Here is a 24,928-nt window from a genome sequence, read left to right on the forward strand (position 1 = left end):
CTGTTTCAGTCTGTGACTCCCTCTCTCTCTGACCCTCCCCTGCTCACGCTGTCTCTCTCTCTCCTAGAAATAAATAAAAATATTAAAAAAAAAAAAAAAGAGAGAGAGAAGAAGATGTAGTCTTTGTTACCAGAGTGTAAAGTTCCATATGGATCCATAATATTTACCTCATGGAGTCTTTTGTCTCCTTACTTAGTATTATCCACTTGATATGACTTGTACTAAGAGTAGTAGTGTATCACGTTTTCCCATTATTGGTGAGTTTTTTCTGTGACTCTTTACATTTCCTGTAGTTTCTATTTTATAAATATTTTTAAAAAATATTTTAGCACATAGATATTTAGCACATAGATATTCACAACTATCATATATTCATTGTGAATTGTAGCTTTCAGTATTGGAAAGTGTCTGGGTTTGTCCATTCTAATGCTTTTTGGCTAAAATTCAACTTTGCCTCATTTTTTACATCCTTAATATCTCTTAATGAGAATTAGGATTTTGAATTTCATTCACATGAGACTGGAGTTTATACAGTTTCAATTTTTTGGAACAGTCTATGTGAATATATCAATTTTATCCTGTTCTGCAGTTGATGGCCATTTGAGTTGTTTGTAGTTTTTACTAGCATGGGTAATATTGGTATGAACATTCTTGTACAAATCTCTCCTTGTACACATCTGAGAATTTTTTCAGTGCGTTTATCTAAGAAGGGGGTTGTTGCATCATAAGGTGTGCAAACTAGTCCTAGACTGTTTTCCAAAATGATTCTTTCAATTTATGCTCCCGGTGGCATGGTAAAGGTTTCTAGTTGTCCCACATTGTCCCAGTCAACACTTTAAAGATTGTTTAATTTTTTGCTAATATGCTAGGAGTGTAATTATATCACAGTGTGGTTTTGACAGGCATTTCCAAGATTAGGTTAAACATCTCTTCATATGTTTATTGGCCATTTATGTTTCTTGTGAAATATCTCTTCAAATCTTTTGCTTATTTTCCTTTTTGGTGTTTGCTTTCTTCTTGATCTATGTGTTCTTTATTCTGGTTGTGAGTCCAGAGCAGGTTTATCTTCTTCCCTCTCATCTGGAGTGCTTTTATAATCATAAATCTATAGAAGAGCTTCATGTGTACGAGAGTAACTACTTGCATACTCTTCATTTATGTTCACCACATTATGTGTTAGCATTTTGCCACATTTGAGAGCAATGCACAGACATCATGACATTTCACTCCTGAAACATCATGGCCTGAGAATAAGGACGTTCTTCTCCATATAATACCATTGTCATGATGCCCAAGAAAATTAACAATAATTCCATACTATCTGTAGTCCCTGTCCACATTTTCCCAGTTGTCACCAAAATGTCCTTGATAGTGCCCCACCTTTTTTGATCTAGAGTCTAATCAAGGTTCACCTGTTAGATTTGGTCATGATGCCTCTAGTTTCTCAATTGAGAACACTCGCCCTGCTTTTTGCTCTTGTTTTTTCTCTTGATCTTGACCTTTATGATAAGTCTGAGATAGTTATCTTGCCCGGCATCCCATAATCTGGATGTATCTGATTGTTTTCCGCAAGCCATTGGCACAGACATACAAGGATGGTGCCGTGTCTTCTGGCATCACCTCAGGAGATAAGTGATGCCAGTTTGTTTATAATTGGCGGTGCCAGCTTCGATCTCATGGTGAAGGTGGTGACAGCCAGATGTCTCCATTGTTAAGGAACATTCTCCTTCTGTGATCAGAAAATAATCTGTAGTGTAATACCTTGGCACAATGCAGATCTCCTGTTTCCCAACAACCTTTCACCTGCCTGGATCCTTTTTCAAATCTGAGTGGTGATTGTTATGTTCTCTAATTCTCAACTTGGAGTTTTAGCCCTCTTTTTATTTCTTTAAGAGCATTAAAGATCCCTGTTTTATATGCCTGAATGCTTTGTGCGCTAGAGATCTAGTTCTGCCTCTTGTTGTTTCTCATGGCTCTCACTCATGGTGCCATGTTTCCTTTTTTGTTTCTATGAGTTTTGGATATTTCCATTTCATAGGGCTTTATCTATGAATTCATTCAGGCCGGTGTTGAAGATGAGCTCCTCCTGAGAGACATTCACGGAGAGAGACAGCGCCAAGGAAGGGAAGGGCAGACAGAGAGGGAGACGCAGAATCAGAAGCAGGCTCCAGACTCTGAGCTGTCAGCACAGAACCTGATGCCGGGCCTGAACCCAAAGACCGTGAGATCGTGACCTGAGCCAGAAGTCGGATGCTCAACCGACTGAGCCACCCAGGCGCCCCAGACCTCACTAGGTTTAATTCTACTTAAATGTTGGGCCTCTGAAGGTTCTAAACTTTTTTTCTTTTACCAGCTTAGTGATGTACTGAAGATTTTGGTTTTTAATTCTATCAGCATTTTTAGTTGTTTTGTGGGCATCTATCCTGCTAGGTAGTGGTGCTTCCCTAGTGTGTGCTGGTTATGGAATTATTAGTGCCTTTTGGGGCTGCTAGAGCTGTTCTAGGCACACATGTGGGAGGGCTTGGGGTCCTCTTTGAAGCACTCCCAGCATCCCGTGCAGCCTGTCCTTGCATTCCCAAGCAGGTGGGACCCGGTGGGTGCAGGCAGTCAAGAACAGTGCTTGGGTATCTATCTCTGGGTGGTGGCCCCTGCTTGGGCCCACTTCATGCTGTTATAGATTACAAGCTGCTTCTGGGACCAGTGGTTCTGTGGCAGTAAAAGGAAAGGATTCTGTGACTGAGTGCGACCTGTTTGCAGGTCAGGCTGTGGGGCACACAGAGGTAAGGACCCATGGTCTTTGGGTACCAGCTTCTCCCCTGGCCCTGCCTCCTCTATGTTTGCCAGTCACTGGTTGTGTGTGTGTGTGTGTGTTCTACCCCACTCCCAGGAGGGACATCCTTGGGTCCTTGTGGCTGCTGTACCTGCCCAGGGTACACATGGCTTTGTGGGACGGTAAGTGCCAAATGTAGCCTGGTCCCAGCCATCCATGTGCCTTACCACATGGGGCACTGCCCCCCCCCCCCCCACCGCTGCCCCCCACGCCAGGAGGGAGGCTCTGGGCCCCTCTCTATGGGGATGACCCTATGTAAGCCCTGCCAGGCTGCCACTTCTAAGACAGGACGCAGGGGGGCACTGTCGTCCTCCATCCTGGGCCAAGTGCCTGAGGGGCTTTCAGGTGGGGGTGGGGTGGGGGATTCGTAGCATCAGTTGGAAAGGCTGTCAGAGTTGCGCAAATTGTGTCAGATTGTCTTTCTTTTTAATTTTGAAAAGAATGTGTCTCCCTTTGACATCTCGAAGAGCAGGCAGAATCCGAAGTTGTGCTCGGTGGATTAAGTTTCATGTTCCTTTGCCCTCTGGGAGGAAAAGACAAGTGACAGAACAGGGAAACGAAGCAGCGGCGGCGGGCGATCACGCACGGGTGTTGCACAAGGGGCTGTGGCCTCCGCTCTGGGCGGCCCAGTGCCAGGGGAGATAGGATAACGTGATTATTCTCAATTAGATTAATAAAGAATAATTAGATGTCATAAATCAAGTAATCATAGGATATTGTCATGGGAAAAATATGTAGCTAGAATTAATTAGTTTTCAAATAAAGCGTTTATTTTAATTGCTTGAAATGATGGAGCCCTTAATTGCCGATGCATCATTTTGGCCTGAACATTTTGGTTGTTGTAACAACGTGACGGGTTTGTTCCCTGCAGTTCTGGGGAAACAATAGAGGAGAACTTGATTTCATCACCTCAGACTGAGCCTTGTGCTGGTGAGGTTCTGGAAACTCCCATCAGGCCGCAGGCAGGTGGCAAGTGTAGGCTGGGCTTCGGCCGGCGCTGCCCAAGGCCCCTGTGCTGCCCATGAATGTGTGTGTGAGTATGCATGCGTGTGTATGCATATGTGAGTGCATGTGAGTGTGTGCCCTCCGTGCATGTGTGCATGCACGCGCTTGAATATAGTGTGTGTGCGAGTCAGGACCACACCGTGGGTGCCTGCGTAGGAGGGGCCTGTGGGACCCCGAGGCCTGGACAGTGAGGTGGGATGCACCCCACTCCCCAGCCCCTACGGACCAGGGCTTTTCTGGTGAGTTGATGTGCATTAGCAGGGTTCTCCGTTCGAGGGTTTTTCCAAATCTGGGGTCCTGGAGCTGGTCAACTGTTCTCATGGAGCAGGCATAGCATAGACAGCCAGTAGCTTCTGAGGACCCAGTAGCTGCTCCTCTGAACTTGTCCCAAGCCCACCTGCCTGAGGGTCGCCTTGCAGGGTTTGTAGCCCTGGGCCCAGAAGCATCTCCAGGCAGCCTACCTGTCCCACACCAGAGCAGGGGCCATGGGGAGCGGTGTGGGTTCAGGTCCCTCTGCCCACAGGAGGCTGTCCTTGTGTTTGGAAAGAGTCATTTGGTTTTCAGCCAAAGGTGAGAGGGGCTTTTAGGGTGAAAGCCTTAAAAATGAAAGAAACAAACAGGGATTTGGCTATTTGTAAGGCACATTTCCAGGGACCCCTTCCTTCTCTTTAAAACCCCTTGACAGAGGCAGGATCAAGCAGTGAATGGCTGCCTGGGGTCTCTCACCAGGAAGGGTACACATCTGCCCCTTCCTGGCCCTGGCCCTGCAGTGTCTGCTCTGGGTCATCAGGATCTCAGCCCCAGCCCTACTTCCAGCCCTCACACAGGCCAAGCCTCAGCCAGCCTGGTATTGGCAGTGGCCTCCTGCTGGGTCTCTGCAGTGTTTCCCAGGTTCCCGTGGTCTCAAGAGGCTCGGGTCACAGCCCGCCTTGTGCTGTCTCGGTGACTTGGAGCCCCCTGCTTTGCAAGTCCCCAGCTGCCTTGACAGTGGGATTTCTTAGGTGTTTTGAACCTTTTGTATAATCGAGCTACTCCTGGCTCTATTCTGAAGGGAGAGAGAGAAGGAAAGGGGCTGGGATGGTTTTAAGGAGAGGAGGTATAGGGCTTTGCCCTTGAGGGTGTAGGTGAAGCAGTGCCCAGACTGATCTCCTGCTAGAGAAACCCAGGCCTCTCCTGCCCCTGCGCGGTTCCCTGCCCTTGGCCCGCAGCCCCTCCTGCATGGGCCTCCATCCTCGGCCTAGAACCCCCTCCAACCTCTGGCATTGACCAGGGCCTTCCTCCTGGAGGCATACTGTCTTCTCTGCTCTTGTTCTTTCCCCTGCCCAAGTTCCTCTGGTGGCTGTGGCTGCAGCTGCCGCAGTGGTCGGGCAGCCTCCTCCCTGGTGGGCAGGTTGGGAAATATCTCAGAGTCCAGCCGGCAAGGCCCTCCTGATGAAGTTACTGCAGTTCCCCAGCAGTCTGCTCCTGACCTTTCCCTTTCAACCTTGCAGGGCTTGGGACCTGCAGACAGATGTGCCCCGTGGTCATTGTAGCAGGTCACTTCTGGTCCAGCAACCACCCCTGCACCATCACTGGGGCAGGCTCAGTGGGGACACTGGGAGGCTTCCTCTTTTAGGTGGGTGGGCCCCAGCAGGCTTTAAACATAGGACCAGTGATTTGAGGAAGGGTCACTCATCTGTGATATCAGTCCTCCTGGGGAGTGGCAAGGGGACTCACTCTCTTGCCCCTTGCCCACACACCAGTGCCCAAGCCACTCTGGCCCCTGGTATCAGCATACCACTTCCGGCCTGGGTCTGAGTGGCCTGGGGCAGCTCACCAGCCCATTCTCTGCCATAGTTTCACCAACAGTAAATGGGGTGCTGCCTTCTCTAAGGATGGATGTGCAGACCTTCAGGACCCAGCAGGTGGTATATTTTAGCACGTTTGAGGGAGAGGATCCTCTCCATCTTTAGGTCCTGCTCGCCCAGGAACCCCACACACCTCTTGTCTGTCCAATGGCTCACCCCTTCAGTATGCACTTGCTGAGCAGCTGCTATGTGCCTGGTGCCGGTGGCCAGGCCTGGCGTCTGGGGGTAGCAGACTAGCGTGGCCCCTGTTCTCACAAGCTTGCTGTGGGGCCAAGGTGGACAGCATGCCCCGGCATGTCATTGCTCCATTGCTGTGAGGAGAGGAGATGGGCCTCATGAGGGAGGAGGGAGACTGAATTTTCAGGAGTCAGCCAGGCCCAGAGATGAGACAGACAGCCCAAATGTGGAGGAGTCTGCCCTGGCTATGTGGCCAGTGGGATTCAGGGAGCCAGAGTGTGCAGCCAGTGGGTGGACAGGAAGGCCTGGAGGCCAATGGTGGGCTCTATGCAGGACAGTGAGGGTGAGAGTGGCCTCAGAAAGGTGTGGGTGCCATTGTGCCTGCTCAGAGATGGTATACGTTGGGGCCACAGTGATGCCATTTGAGTGTAGAGGCCAATAGTCAGGATGGAAGACAGGCTGAAGGGCATGGGCAGCATCAGGGGGTTTCCTACTGCCTTCTTGAAGGATGACGGTGTGTCCCTTACACCCTCCCTTGGTCCCCAGGTGACTGCACCCCCTCCCAGTATGGCAGCCTCACCGCTTCCACCACCTGACCCGTGGTTTGTCCTCCGAGGTACCCAGTCGGCGGTACATGCACTGCATTTCTTTGGAGGAGCCCAAGGGCAGGGGCACCCACTCCTCCTCTCAGGGTGAGTAGCTACGGCCCCAGCCCAACTCCAGGGGTCAGCCCAGGATGAATTCAGGAGGTGGTGGGCTATCAATGAGCCTGGCGCTCAGTTGGGGGTCCTAGTGAAGGGCTCAGGCTGCCCATCACTCGGGCACACTGCCTTCTCAGAGCCCACTCAACAAGCTGTCCCTTGGGCCTGGTCCCCTTGGAGGAGGCAGGGAACATCCCCTCTCTGTTACAGAACAATCTAGTTTACAGTGTCGATGGCACTCCCCATCCCCCTCCAGAGAAGCTGACTCCTGAGGGGCCCTCAGGGGCTCCCAGAGGCCCTCTGCCCGCCATCCTTGGAAAAGCACTGTGCCACTCTTACCCTTAGTTCACATTTACAGCTGTCACCTAAACTAAAACCAACAACAAGACATCTGGTCCACCAGCTGTGTGCTTTCCAGGCCAGCCCTGCAGACAGAGCATGCTGGAATGTCCCCCACTGATGCCTCTCCCTGAACCTGTGCTTGCACTTGTCACAACAGGTCCCTGAGTGGGCTGGTGCACATCTGGAGCCTGCAGACGCGGAGGCCGGTTGCTACCCTGGATGGCCATCGGGGCCAGTGTGTGACCTGGTTGCAGATGTTGCCCCAGGGGCACCAGCTCCTCAGGTGGGTCTTGGTGGCAGTGAGTGCAGTCCCAAAGGAGTCAAGCTGTGGCCTTCACCAGGGGCCAAGAGCTTGCCAGGGGAGGCCCTCGGGGTCTCCCCCAGCTGCCAGGGCAGCCCCTCCCAGTGGCAGAGCAGTGTGACCTCAGTCCTTGGGCTGCCCTGGGTGCACTGCGTGCCCGACCACTGCGTCATCCAGGCAGGTGCCCACTGAGAAGAGCCTGATGAATACAGAGAGCAGCCCTGTCTACATCCCACACCTCCCTGGCCTGAGTAGGCCTCTCTAGTGGCAAGAGCTGGGGGCTCGATGGCTGAGCCCAAGGCATCTCCTTAAAGGAGCCTCAACTTCCCTTCCCCAGGGCTCTGGTGTCACAATACCTGCTCTGATGGGTGGGCACCTTCCCACGAGGTGGCTAGGACTGGTCACCAGGGGGGGTGCAGAGCCTGAGCCTAAAGTGCACCTGCTGACTGGGGCTATCCTCCAAACTCCAAGTGTAGTCACCGCCAGGGGCACTGGGAGTGCCACATAGGCACCCAGGTCTGTGGCATTTGGGCTGTCTAGTGCAGGGTGAGCAAATGGCGAGAGGGAGATAGGGGCTGGCACTCCTAGTAGAGGAAGCTGCGTGGGCCAAAGCCATGGCAGTCCCAGCCTGTGCATGTCATGAGCACTGTGAGGGATGGCAGCCTAGAAGGGCTGTGTTCTGGCACTGCCACCACGGCCTTGTGGAGGTTCCAGGCTGGGGACCCCAGGTGAGAGGTGGGCCAAGAGGCAACAGGAAGGGGCAGGTGAGAGAATGAGTTTCTGTCTACCAAGTTTATGTGAAACTTTCCTGAATGCCCTCCAGGGCACGTTTGTGTTCCTGCTCTACATTTGGAGCCCAGATGGCTGGGTACCATGGTGCCTATTCCCCAAAGGATGAGGCATGTCAGGCCCCCACCCATCTTCAAAGCACTTTCTTGCCAGACATGCTGCTTCCAGCACCCTGAGGGTGGCATGCAGGTGACTGACTGACTGGAGGTATCCAGGAGGGCAGTGGCCCCAGACATATGTGCTTGCAGAGCTGTTGCAGCACCTTGCCCCCTCCCTGGCCAAGCCGGCCCCCATCTCCAGTTGGTATGGAAGGCTCTCCATACAGTTGGGATCTTTCCCTGATGCTTAGAATAGATGTTGCGTCCAACTACCCCACTTGTACTGGGAGTTGCTGTTTGTAAACGTTCCTCTTGAGTTTTTAGCTGAGGCCGTAGGCCCTTTGAGGCCTCCTGCTCCTCCAGGGCCTTGTGCTGATCTCAAGGAACTCCTGGCCCTGAGTTCTGCCCCCTGAGGTAGCCTGACGCTGTATGGGAAGTAAATGTTTGGTGGTACCTCCCCTGCCAACCTGGAGGGCATTGTGGTGGTCCTGCTCTGGGCAGGGTCTCGTGGGTCAGGAGGTCCACAGTGCAGACCGTACAGGTACTTGGAATGCCCAGGTGCATTTACGTTGCACTAGAGGCCATGCGCCCAGCTGTGTTTGGAAGCCAAGTCTCTCCAAAGTGGCCCTTGAGAAAGGAAGGTACACTTTCATGTCAAGGGGAGGCCAGGGGACAGAAAGCTGGGAGCCAGGCTGAGTGTGAGGCACCACCCGCATGCCTGAGGGCACACCTGTGCCAGTGACAGCCACCTGCGTGGGTTTGTTTCCTCCCTTTTTCATTGAGAACTGTGCATACTTAAGAGAAAAGTGCACAGAACAAGTTTACAGACCATTGTATTATCACAGAGTGGACACCTGGGTAACCACTCCAGTCAGGAAGCAGAACACTGCCGGCCATGATGTGTGCCGCACTCCTGTCCTCGGGAGGCAGCCCCCTGCAACTTGTTCTCACTTTATCATCTGGATGTGCATCTCCAAAAAGCATAGAGTTATGTCTGGTTTTTTTTCTTAACTTAAAAAAATCGAGCTATACAGAATAGCTTCCTTTGTGTATGACTTCTTCCAGTCAGCTTTACTTTGTGAGATCCACCATCATGCTACACAGTGCGTTGTGTGGTTTTTTTCTGTGTGGTTTTCCACTGGATGTGTACACCCAGATTATTTACCATTCTGCTGTCGGTGGAGGTCTAGGTTGTCCACTTGGGGCTGAGAATGAGGCTTAGGAAGGCTCCTCTCTGGGGCGCCTGGCTGGTTCAGTCGGTTAGGTGTCCGACTCTCGATCTCAGCTTAGGTCTTGATCTCAGGGTTGTGAGTACAAGCCCCTCACTGGGCTCCACACTGGACGTGGAGCCTACTTTTAAAAAAAAGAAAAGAAAAAAAATCTTGGGGAAAAAAAAATAGAGTCTCGTCTGGGTCCCCTGGTGCCAGGTGTGCCGTGTCTGCAGGTGGGACCCTGTACCCAGAGGTGGGCCGTCTGGGCCACAGGGTGTGCACATGTTGGGCTGCTCAGAAGGTGGCAGGCTGTCCCCAGTGCAGTAGGTGCCCCCACCCTTCCTTCCACTGCCCACCCGGGGCCTGGGAACGTCTGGGTGTGGCCTCATTTGCATTTTCCTGACCACTTAACGAGCCAGCCCTCTTCTTTAGTTGTTAGCCACTGGGCTAAATCTTCCTTAAATGTACATTTTTTAATTGGATTGACTACCTTTTTCTTATTGAGAGTTCTTTTTATATTCTGGATATGGTTGATTTTTTTTATATCACCAGTTACTTCTCCCACATGTTAGCTTAGTTTCCACTCACTTAATGGGGTCTTTAATGAGCAGAAGTTAGCCATTGACTTGGAGTCACATCTGCCGTCTTTCCCTTGGAGCTTCACTCTTGTGCCTTTTGGCCCACACTTCATCTGGAATTGCCTGTTGGTATGAATGAGAGTTCTTTGTTTCCATCTGGATACATGGCGGTCCTGTCCTCCCTGCCCTTATTTCTCCTCCAAGTTCAGTGACTTGGGCAGTTGAGGAAGTGGATGGTGGGGAGTGGCTTCCAGGCAGGGGTGTTGGAGCAGCATGCCCAGTGGTCAGAGAACCCGGTGATGGGAGCAAGGTGATGGGAGGTTGGGAGACTGACTGCATCATGCAAGCAAGTTTGCCAGGGGAGCATGGCAGTAAATATCTTGAGGAAGAATGGGAAGCAGGTTTTTCCTGGTCAGGGAAGGAAGTCACAGGAGGAGGAAGTGGGGAGGAAGAAGCCTCAGGGCATCAGCATGAACTTGTGGCATTTTGAAAATATATACACAAAGATAGATAGGGGGCGCCTGGGTGGCTCAGTCAGTTGAGTGTCTGACTTTGGCTCAGGTCATGGTCTATGGTTTGTGAGTTCAAGCCCCGCTTTGGGCTCTGTGCTGACAGCTCAGACCCTGGAGCCTGCTTCGGATCCTGTGTCTTCCTTTCTCTTTGTCCTCCCCCGCTCATGCTCTGTCTCTCTCTCTCAAAAATAGAAAAAAAAAAAAAAGATAGATACAGAAATTCTTGTGTGTGTACATTTGCGTGTTTGTGTGTGAGTGAGAGGTGTGTATGAGGTATGTTTGCATGTGTGAGTCTGTGTGTGAGGTATGTTTGCATGTGAGAGTGTATATATGAGTGTTTTTGTGTGTGTGAGGGATGTGTATGAGGGATGTTTGCATGTGTGAGTCTGTGTGTGAGGTATGTTTGCATGTGAGAGTGTATATATGAGGTATTTTGTATGTGTGAGGTATGTGTGTGAGGGATGTTTGTGTGTGTGAGTGTGTGTGTGTGTGTGTGTATGAGAGATATGTTTGGGTGCATGAGTCTGTGTGTGTGTGTGAGGTATGTTTGCATGTATGAGTCTGTGTGTATGAGGTATGTTAGTGTGTGTGAATCTGTGTGTGTGTGTGTGTGTGAGGTATATTTGCATGTGAGAGTGTATGTATGAGGTATTTTGTATGTGTGAGGTATGTGTGTGAGGGGTGTTCGTGTGTGTGAGTCTTTGTGTGTGAGGTATGTTTGCATGTATGAATCTGTGTCTGTGAGATTATGTTTGTGTGTGTGTGTGTGTGTGTATGAGAGAGGTATGTTTGGGTGCATGAGTCTATGTGTGTGTGTGTGTGTATTTCCTGGCTCTGTCTGCTGAGAGGGCCTGGTGGCAGCAGCACCTCACAACAGTGAACACACCAGCGTCCAGATCTTGGTTTGCAGATCTCTCTCTGCACTAGAAGAAACAGGGGTTCCTTGGGGAAGTGACTCTAGGTCTGGAATACCTTGCTGACGGACATGTGTCAGAAGGACTCTGAGCCAGCCTGAAGGGGGTCCCACTGGCTCATCTGGGATAGTTTAGCACAAAAATAAATAATGAGAAGCGTAGATGACAACCCACTGAGTAATATAGGAATGTGTAAGTCCAGAGCAATGGGGAGGGGAAAGCCCGTTCTTCCTGTGGGACAGCACCTTGTCAGTGTAGAAGGTGGTGGGCATGGGAGTCACCCACCAGTGGCCGTGAAACCCTTGAGGACAGGTGGGCAGTTCCACTCTGTGCCAAGGCTGAGCTGTTTGAGGGTTCAGATACAAACTGACAACTAGAGTCCTGTGTCTTTGTAAAGGTATTTTGCCTTTAACTTTGCAGTATCGAGTCGACATGCTTCTCCAACATCCCGCAGGTCGGCTTCTGGGTGCCCTTCCCCTTGGCACATTGTGCCATATGTTTGTTATAGTCTGCAATCCATCTTGGGACCCTGACACCCTGGCTGTTTTCTTAATATGTACACACCAAAGTCTGCTCTTTGTGGGGTCGTCTGTGGGCTTGACAATGCCCACAATCACATAGGTGCCACCCCAGGGCCACACAGGGCCTCTCTATACCCCCTGTAGGCAGTGCCCCTAGTCTTCCACATGCCATCATGCTCCCCACCCCCATCTCAGAACGTCCCACTAGGGGAATCCTACAGAAAGTGGCCTTTGAGCTCTGGCTTCCCTCATTTAGCAGATGTTCCTGCAGGTGGTTGTACGCGCCCCAGTTTGTCCCTGTCGCTGAGTGGAATTCCGTGGTGTGGATGCATCACTGGTTTCCCAGTCTCCTGTTGAAGGCTTGCTTCCAGTTTGGCTCGGGCAGCTACAAACAGAGCTTCTGTAAACGTTCGTGTATGGGCTTTTGTGTGAATATAGGTTTTAAATTCACTTGGGAGAATTTGTGAGGGTGGGACTGCTGGGTTGTCAAAGTTAATTCACAAACGGAAGATGGTGAACTCACACTTTGGCAGCATAGGGAGTGGCAGGAAGGGCATGGGGAGGCTGGGCATGGGGCAGGGGCCACGAGGCACCCTGGGCTGGGGTTCAGGGTGCAGCCCTGGGACGGCCCATGAATGTGCTGGGCATTGGGCATCTTGGATGCAAAGCCCTTCCTTGGCTGCGGTTACCCAGCCAGATAATCGATGCCCTCTAGGTCCATCTCTGGAAAGCATCCCCTGCCTGCCTTCAGTGTTGGCCTGGCCCTGGCACACCAACATTTGTCTCCCAGTCTGCTCACCTGGGAGGCTCATGTTCTGTCTCCTCTTGGTCTGGCAGTCAAGGCCGCGACCTGAAGCTGTGCCTGTGGGACCTGGCGGAGGGCAGAAACGCTGTCACAGACTCTGTGCACCTGGAGAGCATGGGCTTCTGCAGGAGCTCCATCCTGACCAGGGGTCAGGGGCACTGGATGCTGGCTATGCCAGGGAGCGGCAGTGACGAGGTGAGCACCAGCCCGCATGGTGCCCCTGGCTTCACAAGCTGCTGGCACTTTGTTCCCCTAAACACGCATGCTTATCCTAAGCACCTGTTACAGGAACGCTGTGTCTACCACCGGATCCCACAGAGGGGTGGGTCTAGGTCTGTCTGCTGGATCACAGCTCCAGGGGCCTTGGCCTGGCCTCCTGTGAGGTGTCCCGTGGTGAGAGTCAAGAAGGGAGGCCCCAGCACCCAGTACCAATGGCAGAATGGGCAAGTATCAGGGGAGAGACTGCCCAGACAGGTCCTCAGAGGACTTAGGAGGAGACGCACATGGAAGGGGAGACCCAGGCAGGCCAGCAGGAGGTGGTAGAAGAGAAACCGAGGCCTTTTGAAGTTTGGGCATCAGAGCCAGGGCAGCAGAGGAAGGCAGCCTTCTGGGGAGCTGAACTGGGTCCTGGCATGAGAGGGTCTCAGTCAGATCTGGCATGCTGGGGGCAAAGGCTGGCACCAGGGCGGTCAGTAAGCTCAGTATAGAGGGCACAGGTGAGTAGGGGAACTCAGGGAATGGGGCTTCAGGTGGACATGATGGAGCCTCGGAGGTCACCATCATATGGGGCTCTGGCCAGAGCAGTTAGTGGTGGTTGGTGACAGGAAGCTGGGCAGGCTAGACAGCATGCCCATGCCCCCAGAGGCAGAAGAGGCAGTGCCCAGGACATGGGAACAAATGGTGGGAAGCAAGGGTGGAGGGTAAGGTAGAAGATGAGGGTATGGATGGAAGTGCCAGCTTTTGGGAAGCTGAAGGGAAATTGAAGAAGAAACCCAGGAGCAGCTATCGGACAGGCCTGGTGAGTGTTGTGGCTTGGCTGCTCCAGGGCCGGACCAAGTGTGTGGGGGGGTCAGGGGCTCTGAGTATGGGCAGGGAGGGCTGGAGGTGCCCATGTGCAAGGGGAGGGGGCCTCCTGTCTCCCTGTGTCCCCTGCTGGCCCCAAGAGGTGGTGCAGCAGGCAGCGCTGGGCAGGGACCCGAGGCCGCGCGCACACGGTGAGGTTTGGCCCCCACCCAAGAAGACTCATTTGTCTTAAAGCAGATTCAGTTCATAAATAATGAGATAGGAACAGGCATTTATTTGTTCATGATTGCATTTAAATCACCAATTAGGAGCTACATACACTTTTCTTGCCAATTTGCCAAAAACCTGTTAAAAGTTTTATTAATGTGAAAAGAGAGGGCTGTGCTTCCTCTAGGACAGCCAGTGCCAGGCAGCGCCAAGTTTTGTTCGTGCACTGCACACCTCAGAGCTCAGCCCGGGCTGATCCAGCCCTTCCTGCTGAGGGGAGGGTGTCCTGGGCTGTCTTCCACTTCTCAGCCACCCCAGGTCTTCCTGGCTGCGCGTCCCTCCTCCAGGCCTGGCCCCCAAGATCCCGCATCTCCTGTTTGACACTGTTTTAATCTGACTTGCTGGTTCCCTATTTGTCAGTGCAGAAGGCAGCTGTATTTTTCAGGAGCGGCCAGTTTGGGGACCTCGTATATTCTGGGAAAATCGTTGTTTTCCATGTTCCCACCTGGAATCTACCTGGACTGAATCTGTCTGGAAAAGAATCACTGGCCTATGCCCAGACAATGCCCAGGGAGGACATTCTCCCACCCTGCTTGGCCGTCTGGGTGGCCACACTTGCCCAAACCAAACATTTTACCTTCTGGAAACAAAAGTTGCAGTTGAGTGCCAGATGGAAAGCACACTGGTGTCTGTAGGAGGCTCTGGGCATAGGTGCCCAGGCCCTTGCCAGAGCCCAGAGCTCCACTTCAGACTCACAGAGGCCCCTGGGCTTGCCCTGGTCCTCGGGTCCTGGTATCCTTTCTCTCCTGAACCTGGGATGTGGCTGTGGGTTCCGCCACTAGCACTTCCTCCCACGGCACCTCGCTCAGGCTTCAGGGCTGTCCTGGTTTTCCTCCCTCTCCTCCCAGAGCAGCCTTGCTGGGTGACTCACTCTTACCTGATCCCCTTACCTTCATGTCTCTCCGCTCTGCCACCAGCGGGGTCTTCCTGGGCCCACAAATTGGGATAGGCCATCCCTCACTGTATCTGTGGGCCCTTGTGCCAGGCCATCCAGGGTGCAGGCTTGTGCAGACTGTGTGTCAGGTGATGTCTACTTCCTCCATTTATTTTGAGAGAGAGAGAGAGAGTGAGTGTGAGCTGGGGAGGGGCAGACAGAGAGGGGGAGAGAGAGAATCCGAAGCAGGCCCCAAAACTGTCTGTGCAGAGCCTAACGCAGAGCTCAAACCTACAAACCGTGAGATCATGACCTGAGCCAAAATCCAGAGTTGGACGTTTAACTCGCTGAGCCACCCAGGCACCCCATGCAACTTCTTTTTTGTATTTGTTTTAATTTTGCTAGAGCTTCTCCTTGAGCATCTCTGCTGTTCCAGGGCTCTCCTTCTTCTAGCAGCCTCTTATTTCATGACCGTAATAAGCGCTCACATCACTTAGAGTCTTTTCTCCACTTACAAATGTATTGTAAGTGGCAATACGTTTAAAATGACATATGATTTCCTAAAATGCTAAAGTCTCCTTTGTGGCAGTGAGGACTACAGTGGCTGGCATGGACACTGATCCTGCAGGCCCAACAGAGGGTGGGGGTACTTGTCTGTGTACATGTGTGTGTGTGCATGTGCACACTCTGCAGTGAGCACACCCCCCCCTCCACCCCCACTAGGATACAGTGTGGGCCTCTGGCGAGAGCCCTTCCCCAAAGGTACCCACAGCCTCAGCCTTTGGGGGTGGTGCCCCCGCATGGGCTCACAGCTGAGAGGACCAGGCCGTACCACTAGCTTTCTGGCCTGCCTGCAGTGTGCCCTTGCATGTAGCAGATCTGGAATTAATACTTGGGACTTAATCTCAGACCTTGGGCTCATTCTCCCATGTGGGTTAGTGAAAGCAGCTCAGCCCAGACCCACACACCTCCAGTTCACTGGGCATCAGAGAGCAGGCCAGCTGTCCCTTCAGTGCCCCCAACCCCTCTGCACCTCAGACTCTTCATCTGCAAACCAGAGGATGTCATCTTGTTGACAAGGGATGATGTGTGACTCCACGATGGCTGCACGTTGTTGTGACATTATTTGTACAGTGGAGCCTCCCCACCATAGAGTGGTGGACCTGCCTCGCACAGAATCCCCTCTACTTCCACGCACCACAGAAGGGGCCATCCTTGTCTCTGCTTGGTAGGTGAAGGAGGTGAGGCACTAGGAATGCAGATGGCTGGGGAGCCAGTTCAGATCTGTGGTCCTCCAGTGCCCAGGCCTGCTCCTTGTGGCTGGCTGTGGCTGTCCTCTGCAGATGGTGTGGGGCAGAGCGTGGCCCCTTTCAACGGGCCTGAGTATGACCTGGCTACGTGGACCAGAAAGGCACATCTTCCAGCCCAGGTGCAGGAGGGCCTGGTGACACAAAACACCACTGTGATGCCCAGTATAGAGGTGTGGCGTGCTAGGAACAGGCAGGCTCCAAACAGAGTCCCCATTGGTGCACACCATGTTCATTTCTTAGGCTTACTGGTGGTCTCCAGGTGCTCCCTGCACAGGAACTTCTGTAAACCATTTCATGCTCCTGAGATGGTTCAGAGTTGTTCACATGAAAAGCCCCACCAGGAAAGAGAAGGAGGCAGAGCTCTGGTGAATGGGCAAACTGAGTCAGTGCCGAGCAAGCCTCCCACTCAGTGAAGAGGTAAAATCGGGAGAGACTGGAGGCGGCTGCCAGGTGGTGATGCTGATTAGAGGGACATGCCGGTCACTCAGGAATGACGCGTGAAGTTTTGCAACGCCCGGCAGCGCCTGAGCCCACGAGCTTGTGCGGCCTAATTAGGAGGCTCGGCTCCCAGGTTCCTACGGGGAGCAGACAGAAACTCGCAGCAGCCTTGGCTAATCGCCTTAAAAGTCTCTTGTTTGTATAGCACAGGCTCGACTTGGCGCCGGCCCAAATCAACTTGTTTTCTTACTGTCAGGTTCAGATTCTGGAGATGCCATCCAAGACGTCAGTGTGCACCCTGAAGCCGGAGGCAGATGCCAAGCCGGGCATGCCCATGTGCCTGGAGCTGTGGCAGGTAAGGCCCAGCGCACGCCAACCACGCCCTGCCAGCCACGCCCTCTGGGCGGTGAGTCATGTCCCATTCACGATTTGGTTTATCGTCAAACCAAAGGACAATTAGCCCCCTGGGAGTACATGTACACACTACGTTCCGCAGCCTCGGTATCCCAGCCAGCTCCTGCTGTCCTCCTGCTGCTGCTGCTGCTGCTCCTACAAACTGCCCAGGACAGGCCTGGCTTGTGCTGTCCTCCACAGGGTGTCCCCCTGCCCGTGCGGTGAGGAGGGACAGCTGGGTCAGCTGAGCTCCGCTCCTCTCTGCACACCAGTCCGCAGCCCTGCAGCCCTGCACGGGGCTAGGAGGGAAGTGCTGACTAACCCTGCAAGCCTGCGCGGCCCTTGCTCCACTTGGGATTACTTTGTGTTCCCTCTTTGCGTCATAGAGGCAGGAGTGGGCTTAACACGTTGACTTTCCCTGCAGCCACACTTGGCATTTCTAATTCTTGACTGCCATTTCCTTCTTTCTTGACTATTCTGAGTAGAGAGGGTCAGGAGGCCTCTCCTCAGGCTGGGGCTGGCAGCTGAAGCCTGGGGCTGGGGAGTGGGTCGCAAGCCTGAGTGCTGGTTTTGGCTTGAGCTCCAAGCCTGAGGCCTGGGAGGGTTCCTCCTGAGGCCACCCACCTGCCTCTAACCAGAAGCCTCCTCCCTCCTCAAGGCACATCCTCCTCTCCCCCACAGGGGTCAGCACTGGCTCAAAGTGTGTGTTTCTGCTCCTCACGGCTGCTCGTGTTTGGGGCAGCAAAGCAAATGGTCTGGTGTGCTCACTTGGAAAGAATCCCAGGCAGCATCTTGGCCATGGCAGACACCGCGGTGACTAGGTCATTGACCAGTGCTTGCCTTGGGAGTACAGTTTATAGGTCACTTTCCCAGCTCTGTTCAGTTCAGCAGCACCTTCTGAGAGCCGCCCCGAGCCTGCCTGAGATCAGGAGGAAGTGATTCCTGCCTCGTGCCTCACTGCTCATTTGAACTTTTCATAAGATGGGCCCTGGGCAGTTTGGAGGTGTCTGTGGGACCAACAGGACCCACAGGGCCAGGCACCCCAGAGACCCTGCCTCAAGCTTTTTGTCCCTCCAGGGACATGTCTTCTCTTGCCATTGGTTTCCCCCTGCAATTTGCCCTGCAATTTCTTCACCACGAACATTCCAATTGGAATTTGTTCCCAGTTGGAAATCTCTGATAAGCTGATCCTGTGGTGTCCTGCTGCCTCTCAGAGAGAATCCCGTGGGGAACTGAGTTGGTGGGAACTCCAAGGTGCCCGCTTAAATGACAGAGCTCCTGGCGCCAGCAGGTATATGGCAGGGAACACCCCGAAGCTGTGATGCCTTGGGCCCTGGCGTGGCGCTCACAGGTCCCAGGGAGGACATCGCGGCTGCATCCGCTCCTACTCTGCTCCCTGGCAACACTGCCATTGTGTAATCATGTAAAAATTCCAGCAGAAAAATGTGTAGAAACGGGATGTACAAACTTGTTAAGGTAATTAATATAGTTGACAGAAGGACAAATTGAGTTTTTGTTAGTTGATACAGATCCAACGCAGAGCGTCCTGTTTAAAAAAAAAAAAAGTCAATGTTAATTTTGAAAGGTCCTTTTTTTTTTCTCTCCTAACCTGAAGGCCCAGGTTGTAATTTGTTAATCTGAGTGTGGCAGAGTGGCCTGACGTGGTAATTTTCACTGAAACATTTAGATGTATTCTTGTTTTGCTTTTTAAAGCTGCTGAGTTGCGTTATTAGGATGGTCATCACATGAAAGGTTAGGAATGTTGATCACAGTAGCTCTGAGAGGCTCCTGGCCCATGGATCTACGGTCCCCTCCAGTGAGCTGGGAGCTTCCCACGGGACGGGTCCCAGGAGGTACTGTAGGCAGGCCCTGCCCACTGGGGTCCCACCCAGTCAGCACAGGACAGGACAGGACAGAAAGTAAGTCCTTGTAACAAGTTCACATCCTCATCCTATGGAGGGCAGCCTGTCATCAAAGGCCCAAGGGCATAAGACCACTGTCTTGCCTGTGGTGTCTGTCACTGGAGGCCACAGGGCCTTGCAGCATAGGTGGGAAGCAGCAGCCATCAGGGCCAGAGCTCAGCATTTAGTCACCCTTGGCAACAGCAAGGTGAGCAGCTGCAGGTCAGCCTGGCTTCTGATCTGGTCCCCCTGTGGTACCTTGATAAGTAGGTGAGTAGCATGCTGCCCCTAAACTGGCCGAGATGCTCAGAACCCAGAAACCACGGGCATCATGTGGACTCGGGTTACAGAGACTGACCAAAGCCAATGTGTTGGCCCTGGTAGGAGCCCCAGATGAGGGAAGAATGTACCCGGGGCATCAGACGGTGGCAGGGCCCCGGGAGAGGGGCAGACTGGGCTAAAGCAGGGTGGATGGGAATCAGGAGACAAGACAGATCACTGCCCTGAGTGGAACAGACCCAAGTGAGCCCCAGGCAAGTTCCTCAGTCCTGGCCTGTGGGTGGGGTCCAGCAGATCTGGTCTAGGGGGTTGGCATGAGTTCCTGCTTGGCAGGGAGACGGTCAGGCTATTCTCACCTGGCTGTCACCCTTCCTCGGATCCAGATATGGCTGCTCGTGAGGGGAGGCCCTGTCTGGAGAGGTACAGCTACCTAAAAGGAGGTGCCAGAGCAGAGGGCCTGACCACTGCTTAAAGTACTCTGTCCACCCTTGGAGAAAAGTGTTGTAAATAATGTTATACCTCACAAATAATTTCCGATCAGATAACTTGACAGATAGCAAAATGGAGCTTTTCCCCTCCATGCTGCCTGGGGAAACTACAGGGAAAGTACACCAACAATGTCGTGGCTTTGCATGGGAGTCAATTAGACAGAGCCAGTGGCCACGCTCAGCTGCTCCCAGCCTTGGCCCCTGCCTGGCAGGCATCACAAGATGCTGTGCACACACAGGGTTCATGGTCACAGGGCCCACTATCCTGACTGCTTGCCCAGTCCGGCCTGCCGAGAGGCAGTCAGCATGCAAGAGGCCTCAGGGAGGAGCACAGGCTGCCACAGGCTAAGTGAAACTAGGGAGCCTTTCTGTTTTTGTTTGTATGAACATGTATTATCATCAGAAAAAATGTGTAAGCCGTTTCCGAGGAAATGTAGGAGGTGTCCTCCAGACTAACTCCGGCCTGGGAGGATTCAGTGTGCTATGGGCAGGTCTTGGTGGCTGTGTCCTCCCTATCTTCTGGCACAGCCATCTCCTTCTGATCAGAGAGCTGGTCTGTGTCACACTCCCTCTGGCTCCCATCACTAACCAGGGCCCCAGTGACATACACCTGAAGCCTCAGTTTCCCCTTCTGCTGCACAAAGTCCTGCTTCTGTGTGTTGAGGACGTAGTATCCATTTGTTAGACACAAGCCCTGGTGCCTTCTGGCTAACCCAGAAGTTAGTTAGTTACCTTAATTAGCTGCATAGCCGGTTCTTTCTGAGCACTCTTAAATGTGGAGAGGCACTCTGTGTGGTGTGTACAGCATCTAGGTACAGAGCCCCTCTGGGCAGGAGAAGCGCCCATACAGCTCAGTAACAGGAGCTCCAGCAGGTGGACAAGGAGGGCCTCCGTGGTGCTGTTGGCCCTTGTCGGCCCATGACCAGTACGGCCCAGGCACTCTGCTCACTACCAGCCTTGCCACCAGCAGTAGACCGTCCTGGGGGTTGCAGGTGACCCGGAAGGCAGCCTCGCTGACCAGCCCCTGTAAGGCCCCCATTCTCACCATTGACCATCCAGGGGCTGGGGGCCAAGCCCAGTCAGAATTCCCCAAGGCTCAGCTGAGCTCCTGGCTCTCGGAAAATTCACTGGGGAGGAGATGTGCTCAGTTATTTCTGACACTTGAGTGACGCCAACCCCAGGCAGCTTAGCAGGAAATGCAGAGATGAGTGAAGAGCAAAAGGCATCAGCTGGCGTGTGCTTTGTCCCAGAAGCAACTTGGGCGCCTGTGCTGGAGACTGGGCACCAGTCATGGGGCTGCCACTCTCAGTGCCGGGGTGACACGGAGTCCCGCGGTGCTCCCCTGAGGTTGTTGCCAAGGCTAGATAAACGAGGCGTCTGCCCAGGGTGCGGAGCCCTCTGACCCGCGTCCTCATTCATCACAATAGCCCAGGGCCGGCAGAGCTCAGCTCACACCAGTCAGCGCCCTGGCGACTCACCAGGCCTGGGGGGTGGGGGGCTTCCGCGGCGACATTGACAAAGCACAGAAAGTTCATTTTTCATTGAGATGGAGCTCACGATTTCCTTTGGCTGGCAGTTCTAGACAGGTGACCGCCTCACGAAGGGGTGGCCGCAAGTCTCAGCCTGCAGAAAAGAGGCACGGAGAAGCAGCAGCACCCGGGCTGGCGAGCAGCGGCGTGGCAATGTGAGGTGGGGGCCGTGCTGGGCTATCCCAGGCCCTGTCTCCCCCAGTCTCAGTCCTCGGGCTGCCCCAGCACCGGCCCGTGCCAGCTTTGTGCCAGTGGTGCCGGCCATCCGGGGAGCACGCAGAACCTCCGAACTGTTACTGCTGGGGAGGGGAACACAGGAAACAGCTCCCCGGCTGGGTCACCCCCAAGGCGCAGCAGGAGAGCCCGCCCATCTCTGGAGCCCCTTCTCCCCCAGAACATACCAGGTACCTTTTGGGAGCTGACTGCTGCGCTGTCCCCGCAGGCTGAGTCCAGTCCCCGCCCACTCCTCCTGGCCGGCTATGAGGACGGATCGGTGGCCCTGTGGGACGTCTCTGAGCGGAAGGTGTGCAGCCGTGTCGCCTGCCACACAGAGCCCGTCATGGGCTTTGACTTTGACTCCCAAAAGGCCAGGGGCGTCTCAGGCTCTGCGGAGAAGGCTCTGGCTGTCTGGAGCCTGGATGAGCAGCAGGCCCTGCAGGTCAGTACGCCAGACCCGAAGTGTCATTTATCCTGCTTTGCACTAACAGTCTGATAGGCTGAAACAATATTTAGGCATGAAGAGGAGTTGTTGCAGATCCCTGGCTAATTAATCACCGTGAGGCGGGGCGCAGGCAAGCCTGTCCGCGGGGCCGGCGCAGGAAGAAGGGGGCGTGGGCGTTTGTGAACCGTTCACATGGTTTGGGTTTCTCTCAGACCTTGGGTTAACAGCAGTCACGTCTTGTCCATCTAGAGAAAAGGCATGTAGAGTCCAGGAGTAGGCAAGCCCATTTGCAAAAACTCAGAGGAATTCAGTCAGTAAGGAACTGATTAATCAACAAAAACGAACCCAGTGTGGAGAAATCCTCGGAGTCACACCCCCAGGGCAGTCTGTAAGCCAACCCCAGGGAAGCCGTTCCTCACAGCCGGCCCAGTGACCACAGCTAGGAAGGGGTGTGAGGCCTCAAGGCGGAGCCCGGTGGTGCTGAAAGCCTTCCCACAATGTCTCAGTGGACTTTCCCTTTCCACATGACTTGTGGAGTACCTGGAGACCACGTCTGGGCCTGTGGCTGGTGCTCAGCATGTGGTGGCCCAGCCTACACGCTCAGCCCTGTTTGGGACCTGGGGGGTAGAATTGGAGGGGACGGGAAGCCTCACACTAGGGCAGGTCTGAGTGGGCTGCTGGTCATAGGGGTGAGGTGTGCTATGCTTCTTGATGCCCAGAGGATGGCCTGGGTGCACTCTGGTGTCTTGGGGTACCCAAGGGGTCCCCATTAGCCAGGAAGCCTTGGAAGGCTGAGACTTGGCCACTTGTCTTCCAGCAGAGGCTGCATGGAAGGACAGTGATGTAAACCCAGGTCTGGTGGGGGAACAAGGCCCTGCATGGGAGATATGTGGCCCTCAGGGAGATAGCCAGCAGAAGGCTTGGCTCCTGGCCTCACCTGGGCGCTCATCACATGTTTGCCCTCCTCAGCAGTAGCTTGGTGGAGACAGGAGGCCGAGGGTGAAGGCATCCCTTAAGGCCCCTCTCCAGGTGGGAGAGGCTTGCCCACAGCCTAGCAAGCCTGCCTCACCTCACACTTGCCCAGCCCAGGCCCCCACAGCCAGAGGAAGAGGCCCTGGGTGGTAGCCAATGAGCTCCTAAGGCACATGGGTTGGGTGGAGGGGTGAGCCCCCATGGAAAATCAGGGTGTGCTACAGTGCCTAGCAGGTATCACGGGTCCTGGGTGCAACCCAGGGGTGGGACATTGCCACCAGGTCATCCCAAAGGAGGGACAGAGTGAGGACAGCAGAGGCAGGGGTTTCACATGGTGGGTGAGGAGTCCTGAGCAAGAGGGAAGCTGAGAGTGAGCGAGGTGAGAGGGTGCTAGAGTGAATGGTAATGGCCATTCTCGATAGTAGAGAGACCCAAGGACGGACACTGAAGTCAGGCAGAGTAGGACCTAGGAGGGGCCCTTTCATGTCGAAGCTGGAGCTGGAACTGGCATCCTAAAAAGAGCGGTCGCATCAGAGAACGGAGGGGAAAACCAGAGCAAGTAGCTAGCAGCAGCAGGGCTGAAGCTATACCTGCTGTCCTGGCACCTCTCCAGGTGGGACGTTAGCAGGGACCCGAGGACAGGGAGCAGCCAGCCAGAGCCCAGAGAGAGAGGAAGAAGGGGGTCACATGTCACATTTGGGGACAGGGCACACATTCATGCTTCCTTGGCATTGCTCTTCTCCAGCAGACCAGCTCGTGTCAGCACATGGCTGACTTGTAGTGAAGCCAGATACCCATCTGTCCTGTCCTTATGTTGTCTCAGAGAGTCTGTGGAGGCCCTGCAGGAAGCAGAGTTAGGCCTCCAAATGGGGCCCAGACTGGCTGTCGGGGGCCAAGCTTCTCCTGCCTCCATCCTGGCAGGAGGGTCCCCAGGCACTGGAATTGTGGACTTGGGTGGGGATGGGAATGAATGTCTTCGTGATGGCTGTCATCCTTTTTTTTTTTTTTTTTTAAGTTTGAGAGAGAGGAGCGCATAAGTGTGTGGGGTAGGGTGGGGGCAGAGAGAGAGAGAGAGAGAGAGAGAGAGAGAATCCGAAGCAGGCTCCACTCTGTGAACACAAAGTCCAACTCAGGGCTCAAATTCATGAACCTGAGATCACCACCTAGCTGAAATCCAGAGTCGGACGTTTAACCAACTGAGACACTCAGGCACGCCGGCTGTCATCTTTAAGACTGGGGCAGAGCCACTCTGGTGCTGGGTCTTCACGTCCTCAGCAGTGGAGGGCACCTTATGGGGTGTCGAGCCCAGCCAGGCAGGCATTGGAGTTCTCCCTCATACCCTTCCTTCCTGACCCTCGAGCCTGGTGGGGACCAGACAGTGTCCCCACCTTCCCACTGTGGGGTCCAGTGCTCCATCCTGCCGTGGCTTGAACTTCATGAGCCTGACCTTGCAAAGGGCTGAAGACTCAGGTGGCTTCCCTGAGAACCCCGCCCGAACCCCTGGACCTCTGGAAGGGTCCCCTCCTGCTGATCCAGCCCAGATCTGCCTGGTCTCTGCTGCCTGTTTTGGGAAACAGCTGCTGGAACTTAAGACTTAAATTTATGGGGTATGTTCCAGTCCAGAGATGAACTTTTACTATACTGATGAATTGAAAAGTTGAAGCACAGGGGATTATTAATGAATTTGAAAGTTAAAGCAGAAGGGGAGCCAGGCACTGTGGAATGGATGTGGTGGTTACATGATGGCGTTACGCTGGGCTAGGGGCCTCGCTCAGTAGTGCACATCAAAGGGGGAGGACAGTGCTGCTCCCGCTGAGCACGGTCACTAAAAACGGCTGCCTCACCCAGAAACAACTGCACATCAGTTTCAGAGTTCGCCCCAGAGGCCCTGGAAATTTTCGGGTTGTGACGCACAGGCCTCTGAGGAGGAAGTATCAGGGGCCAGCACCCATAGGCACCCACAGGCATCCTCGCCCGCAGCACACCGTGCCGGCCCTGCGATGTGGCCGCCCACCCTGGCCCTGGAGCCACGTGGGCACAGATGTGCCTCACCTCACAGCCTGCTGTTGGACTCTCTAATGAGCCCAAATCAATCTCTCCCGGGCGGGCGCTGGGAGCAGAGACGCAGATGAGGTTTCCCGCAGCAGAGCGTGGGTAATGGG

At 53.8% G+C, this 24,928-nt stretch overlaps 1 protein-coding gene across 1 annotated transcript in view; it reads left to right on the top strand.

Moving 5' to 3' along the window:
* GNB1L (G protein subunit beta 1 like) overlaps positions 1–24,928 on the top strand; it is a 58,110-nt gene that overhangs the window by 21,209 nt on the left and 11,973 nt on the right. Inside the window, exons 2-6 of the mRNA XM_039242922.1 lie at positions 6,406–6,551; positions 7,060–7,185; positions 12,664–12,826; positions 16,800–16,898; positions 21,576–21,791. Coding sequence (XP_039098853.1) covers positions 6,427–6,551; positions 7,060–7,185; positions 12,664–12,826; positions 16,800–16,898; positions 21,576–21,791 — 729 coding nt within the window. The 5' untranslated portion in view covers positions 6,406–6,426. The remainder of the gene's footprint in view (positions 1–6,405; positions 6,552–7,059; positions 7,186–12,663; positions 12,827–16,799; positions 16,899–21,575; positions 21,792–24,928) is intronic.

Source organism: Hyaena hyaena, unplaced genomic scaffold, assembly GCF_003009895.1.
Source record: "Hyaena hyaena isolate Hyena2069 unplaced genomic scaffold, ASM300989v1 scaffold_219, whole genome shotgun sequence".
NCBI classification, from domain to species: Eukaryota; Metazoa; Chordata; class Mammalia; order Carnivora; family Hyaenidae; genus Hyaena; species Hyaena hyaena.